Source organism: Medicago sativa, chromosome 3 (genome assembly GCF_051527215.1).
Source record: "Medicago sativa cultivar Bolivia chromosome 3, Bolivia_mono, whole genome shotgun sequence".
Classification (NCBI taxonomy): domain Eukaryota; kingdom Viridiplantae; phylum Streptophyta; class Magnoliopsida; order Fabales; family Fabaceae; genus Medicago; species Medicago sativa.
In genome coordinates this window covers 78,966,798-78,973,380 of record NC_140751.1, presented here as the reverse complement: position 1 = coordinate 78,973,380, position 6,583 = coordinate 78,966,798, and the positions used below count along the sequence as shown (strand labels likewise).

Genomic DNA, 6,583 nt, shown 5'->3' with positions numbered 1-6,583 from the left:
TTCTTATCGAAGTGAATCAAACCAGAGACCTTAAAAGGAGCACACTTCAAGGTCGCAAGCCAACACCATCAAACCAACTCCAATGTCGCAAATAATACGAGACAAGTAAATATTACAAATGAAACACTTAATACCAGTCCAATTTTTTTTAAGGGATATATATTATTTGAATTTTGAAAGAATAATAGCAGTATCTGTCTATTTTAGTGAAAAGTCCATTATTGGACTGTACGTCCTCAAGGCTGGGAATTGAGATGTGGTCCAGACATTACTTAGTTTGGCCATTAATTCACCAGCTACAATTAATCTATTCTCCATTGTTAGTCGTGGCCTCCTAATTCCTCTTCCTCTCTACCCTCCCTAGCTGAATTTTATTCTCTTGAAAAATCAAGAATATAGTTTATACATATATAAACAAAGATATTCAGAATCAAAATTGTACATATCAAATGGAAGCATCATCATCACAAGAAAATGATAATATCACATCCCCTCTCCGTAAGCAAAACATGCATATCCATCTCCTTCATTTTCAAATTTATAATTTCTTTCATTATACCATATATTATATAATTTGTTACATATATTGAACAATTAAATCTTGTATATATGTTGTAGTATCTAAGGAGAATGAATCAGAAGAAAACTCTCCCATCAAACAAGTGGCTCTAACGGTGCCAACAACAGATGACCCATCTCTACCGGTTCTAACATTCCGAATGTGGGTATTAGGAACCCTTTCATGTGTCCTATTATCATTCCTAAACCAGTTTTTCTGGTACAGAACAGAACCTCTCACTATTACAGCCATCTCTGCTCAAATTGCCGTTGTTCCTTTGGGTCAACTCATGGCTTCAAAAATCACAAAACGTGTTTTCTTCAAAGGAAAATCATGGGAATTTACGTTGAACCCTGGTCCTTTCAATGTCAAAGAACATGTTCTTATTACTATTTTTGCTAACTCTGGTGCTGGCACGGTTTATGCCATTCATATTGTTACCGCTGTTAAAGTCTTTTACCATCAACATATAACTTTTTGTGTTTCTTTTCTTGTAATAATCACCACTCAGGTATGTTATATTTCTTCTTTAACCCTGTTGACTTTAAGTTAATTATGCATACATGCATCAACACGTTCCTAACCACCTAATTAACCATTTTTAATACCCACTTGAAATTAATTAAACCAGTATAAGAGAAAAAATTTGTAATTAAAAAAAGTTGTTTTGAATGGTAGGTATTAGGTTTCGGATGGGCTGGTATATTTAGAAGATATCTGGTGGAGCCAGCGGCAATGTGGTGGCCAGCAAATTTAGTTCAAGTTTCACTCTTCAGGTAATAATAGCTAGGTAGAGTTACTCTTAGATTAATTCTTCACACAAAAAATATCTATATACCTACCAATAATATTGTTGCATAATTGCATTTGTTTCAACTATTGTTTGTCAAACTTCAATGGTTGTAACAACTAAATTGCACGTATAGTATTTCTTAAGTCATTTGAGAATTTCAACTAAGAACATGAATGAACATGATATCCTTTTCAAACGGGGTCCAAACTTCCCAAGTTACGCTTCTTCTGAATTTAAATTTGGAAGTTAGTAGTATAATAATGCTATTTATGAATGAATAAAATTTTCAACATCATATAATAATATGATGGAACACAAATATTGTCCTTTTTTTTTTTCTGCACCGTTGAAAAATACTCCCTCCGTCCCAAAATATAAGTAAAAATTGGTCAACAAAAGTTAATGTATTTGGTTAAAAATTTGTACCAAATACATTAAATTTTGTTGACCAATTTTTGCTTATATTTTGGGACAGAGGGAGTATATATTTTCCTTTTACGTATGATCTGTTTGTAATTTTATTGAAAATGATTTTTTAAAATTCACATTTCTTTAATTATTTCAAAAGAAAATACTGCCAGAATAAATGAAAGTAAACATCCTGGCTATGTTTAGGAAGGAACGTGAAGATTCTCCCTACCATGTTATGGCAGTTATGCTAGAAAAGGACGTATGTCTACCAGATGTTTTATACTAGTTTTGTTTGTTTGTTAGGACAAACAAAACTTTTAAAAAGAAAGTGTCCCTTTTCATACAACTCTTTTAATGAAATTAATTATTTATTTATCAATTTACTCTTAATTTTGTTACATATTTCATACTAACATATAATAAATAAATAATAGTCTCGTAAGTGTAGCTCAGTTGGTAGCTACCAGGGATAATTTGTGCAGGGGCCGGAGTTCGAACCCCGGATTCCCCACTTTTCCACACATAATGTGTGTGAATCTAGCCACTAGGCTACTTGACAAAAAAAAAATAAAATAATCAAGTGATTGAACTTAAGTAGTTAAGGAGTTCCACTAAAAACCGAATTTAATTCCTGCTTGGAACAAATTTTTATTAGGCTTTACTTTTGAACTATGGATTAATAGGGTCATTCACATAGAGATCGGAGGATTAACAAAAAATTACTTATAATAAATACTTTGATATGAATATAAACTATTTTTCTCTCATGAAAATTTGTAATTTGTAAAACAGGGAGTAGACAAGACAATGTATGTATGAGTAATGCTGTCAACATATAGCTAGAAAAGATTGGGTTATGAAATTATGAGTTGTAAACTTTAATGCTGAGGAGATAACTGACTTGTTTAACAAACTTTTATGGGTTTAAAATGTCATATAGGGTTTAAACAATTCATATTTAACAAACTTTTATGGGTTTAAAATGTCATATAGGGTTTAAACAATTCATAAGCAAGCCAACTAGCTTTTACTCTCCTCAAAAAAAACTAGCTTTTACTCTAATGGTAATTGTATATAAGAAATTCATAACTATCCTCGCTATATTTTTCAATCCTCAACCGTTTTATCCTCAATTTTTTAATGTTAAGAATCCAATTTTTAAGATTGCTTATATAGATCACATCTTTTAATTTTCTCCTTATTGCCACCTAAAATTTACTCAAATGATGGAAAACTACGGGAAACCTTTATTATTTTTAAGTGATACTATATAGGATAATTCATTTGTATGTATGTGGTAACAACCACAAATTCATATCATTTAGACACACGCACACAAAAATGCATAACCACAAATTCTTGTGCGATACTATACCGGATGACTCTTTCTTTTCTACTCTTTTGTATTTGTGTCTCTAAACAATTCAGATTTGTTAGTTGTGAACACATAAACATTGCTCTACTTTATAAAATCTTCCATTAGACATGCTCTAATGCATTGTTATTTTATTAGTTTTGTTTGGTATCTTACACTCGCTCACTGTGACTTAGGGCTTTGCATGAGAAGGAGGAAAGAACAAAAGGAGGCTTAACACGATCTCAATTCTTCCTTATATCATTTTTGTGCAGCTTTGCATACTATGTTTTCCCTGGTTACCTTTTTCAAATGTTAACCTCACTCTCTTGGATATGTTGGGTATTTCCTCATAGTGTGTTGGCCCAGCAGCTTGGGTCGGGCCTAAAGGGTCTCGGCATCGGCGCAATTGGGCTTGATTGGTCTGCCATCTCATCTTACCTTGGAAGCCCACTTGCAAGCCCATGGTTTGCAACTGCCAACGTGGCAGTAGGATTTGTGTTTGTTATGTACATTCTTACTCCATTGTGCTATTGGTTCAATGTTTACAATGCCAAAACCTTTCCAATTTTCTCTAATCAACTTTTTACTTCAAAAGGTCAGATTTATAACATCACAGAAATAATAGACTCTAATTTCCATATGGACCTTGCTGCTTATGAAAAACAAGGAAGATTACACCTCAGTACTTTCTTTGCTATGACCTATGGTGTTGGCTTTGCTGCCCTTACTGCTACTATTGTGCATGTTGCTCTCTTTCATGGAAGGTATGTTTTGTTTGTATCTACTCTCAACTCTACTAACATTATCAATGTACTCTATTAACATTATCAATGTTTTAAAAATTGGACCATATATTGAACCGGTGAAATATTTGTTTTATGATTCAATCGGTTCAATTTGTTCAACTATGGTTGAACCACACCAAATAGAAAAGGTACTAAAAAGGTATCCCAAAATAAGGTCGAACCAATCACAGTTTAACCAATTCAATCCAAATCAATCCAATTTAACCAAACTGTAATATAATCGTGATCAAAATAGTTGGTCAATTGGTTAGATTCGGATTCAATCAATTGAACCGGCCACTCCACGCCGATTTTTAAAACATTGCATCATATCATACTATGCATACATTTTTAAATTTGTAAAAAAATACTATAATATAAACTTATATATAATTTGAAGTTCTCTATCATGCATCTATGTCATGGGACAATTTATGTATGAAATGGAAAAATTGAAAAAAACAGAGAAATATGGGAGCAAAGCAAATCAAGTTTTAATGAAAAGAGCATGGACATCCACACAAAGCTTATGAGGAGGTACAAACAAGTTCCTGAGTGGTGGTTTGTGTGCATACTCATTGCAACCATTGCTACTACCATTTTTGCATGTGAATATTACAACGAACAGCTTCAATTGCCTTGGTGGGGTGTTCTGTTAGCATGTGGCATTGCAATCTTCTTCACTCTCCCCATTGGTATAATAACCGCAATTACAAACCAGGTCAGTTTATAAATAGACTAACAGAAAAAACTAACTTAGAAACATAAATTAGAGATAAAAAAATCTAATTAATTTTTTCATTGCCTTAATTTCTAATTATAGAGTCCAGGGCTGAACATAATCACGGAGTACATCATAGGATATATCTACCCTGGATATCCTGTAGCTAACATGTGCTTCAAGGTTTATGGTTACATAAGTATGACACAAGCCATCACTTTCTTGCAAGATTTCAAACTAGGCCACTACATGAAAATCCCTCCCAGAACCATGTTCATGGCACAGGTTTGTCACACTACCAAATATCCGAATCAGAATTGCCTTGCGGTCCGCAATTTGACACATTTAGGCAGTCAACACATATGTGGTCGTTGGATGAGGATCGAACTATCTAAACTTAAGATTGGTAATTTTTATTTCAAAATAAAGTAAAATCTACATTGAAATCTAGATTGTCTGATCTTGATCCAATGGTCAAAGATGTGTTGACTGTGAGAATGCGTCAAATTTTTGACTGTAGTCTAATTTCTAAATATTCATCTTACTTTCATTTTAGATTTCATGATTAAAATTAAAAAATAAATAAATGGATTTAATTAAACTTCCTTTGATCTTGATTATTAGGTTGTGGGAACACTAATTGCTGGTCTAGTGTATTTAAGCACTGCATGGTGGCTAATGGAAAGCACACCAGACATATGCAAAGACACATCCTCAGTTTGGACATGTCCAGGTGACACAGTATTCTACGATGCATCAGTCATTTGGGGTTTAATTGGTCCAAGAAGAATCTTCGGAAACTTAGGAACCTACGAGAATATCAATTGGTTCTTCCTAGGTGGAGCCATTGCTCCTTTACTTGTCTGGTTAGCTACAAGAGCCTTTCCACAACAAGAATGGATTAAACTCATCAACATGCCTGTGTTGATAGGTGCTACTGGAATGATGCCACCAGCTACAGCAGTGAATTACACTAGCTGGATCATTGTTGGTTTTTTGTCTGGGTTTGTTGTGTATAGGTATAAGCCAGAATGGTGGCAGCGTCATAATTATGTGTTGTCTGGTGCATTGGATGCTGGTCTTGCTTTCATGGGTGTGGTTTTGTACCTTTGTTTAGGATTAGAGGAAATAAGTATTGATTGGTGGGGAAATAACCTTGATGGTTGTCCTTTAGCTCATTGTCCAACGACCAAAGGATTTATTGAGGTTCAAGGTTGTCCTGTTTTTACTTAATTAGGGTGAAATTAAATGTACATTGTTAGTTACTCCCCTTCATTCATTCAGTTTGTAAAAGTAAATTGTAAATATTTTGTCATTTATCATCGGTAAAATTGTAATAATTGTGTGGATGCTTCAACTCTTTAAGCTCCAAACCCCTTCATATATAATAGTTCATTCATCAAACTTGAAAAATGTAAATATTTTATTTTTCCACTATAAATAGAAGAATTGTTGTTGCGAACTTGAAATAAAACCTAGGATAGAAACTCATAATTCACAAAACTTCATTATCGTAGTAAGCAATTGATACAAAATGGATATGTACAAAAAAAGGAAATTGAATAGTAGTACTATATATCAAACTACATATGTTAGAAGAACAAAAAAGAGGATGATGATAAAATCGAAGAAAACTTAGGTCGTGGACGAAATTTAGTAGAAACCATGTAACCAACACCAAGGCAAAGTACACAAAGTCCCATATCAAGAGACTTCCTTAGTACTTGCAAATCCATTTCCAAATGGACACAAGCTTCTTCAAGTTCTGGATGAGTCTCATCTTCAAGTTCTGTTTCCTCTGGAATGTCCTCCAACTTCAACTTGTGGTTTTTGGTGTGCTTTATGTTCTTCGTCTTAGCAACCAACATGGTGTTTTCTTTTGGAACGAGTTCATCAAATTCTAAGTTGGTGATTGTAAATGGACTTCTTTCTTCTCCATTAGGATTGATATGTGAGT

At 33.5% G+C, this 6,583-nt stretch overlaps 1 protein-coding gene across 1 annotated transcript; it reads left to right on the top strand.

The window, feature by feature from the left end:
• The first annotated feature begins 304 nt into the window (after positions 1 to 304).
• On the top strand, positions 305 to 6,030 carry LOC146940578 (oligopeptide transporter 7-like). Its single transcript, XM_085754274.1, has 7 exons — positions 305 to 498; positions 619 to 1,070; positions 1,238 to 1,335; positions 3,315 to 3,884; positions 4,371 to 4,626; positions 4,729 to 4,911; positions 5,251 to 6,030. The coding sequence occupies exons 1-7, from the start codon at positions 450 to 452 to the stop codon at positions 5,857 to 5,859; spliced, it is 2,217 nt and encodes a 738-aa protein (XP_085610400.1). The 5' UTR covers positions 305 to 449; the 3' UTR covers positions 5,860 to 6,030.
• Positions 6,031 to 6,583: the final 553 nt, after the last annotated feature.

Coding starts and splice junctions, on each gene's coding strand:
- LOC146940578 (XM_085754274.1), top strand. CDS start 450: ATGGAAGCATCATCATCACAAGAAAATGATAATATCACATCCCCTCTC. Junction 4,627..4,728: donor TAACCGCAATTACAAACCAG/GTCAGTTTATAA, acceptor TTCTAATTATAG/AGTCCAGGGCTGAACATAAT. Junction 4,912..5,250: donor GAACCATGTTCATGGCACAG/GTTTGTCACACT, acceptor CTTGATTATTAG/GTTGTGGGAACACTAATTGC.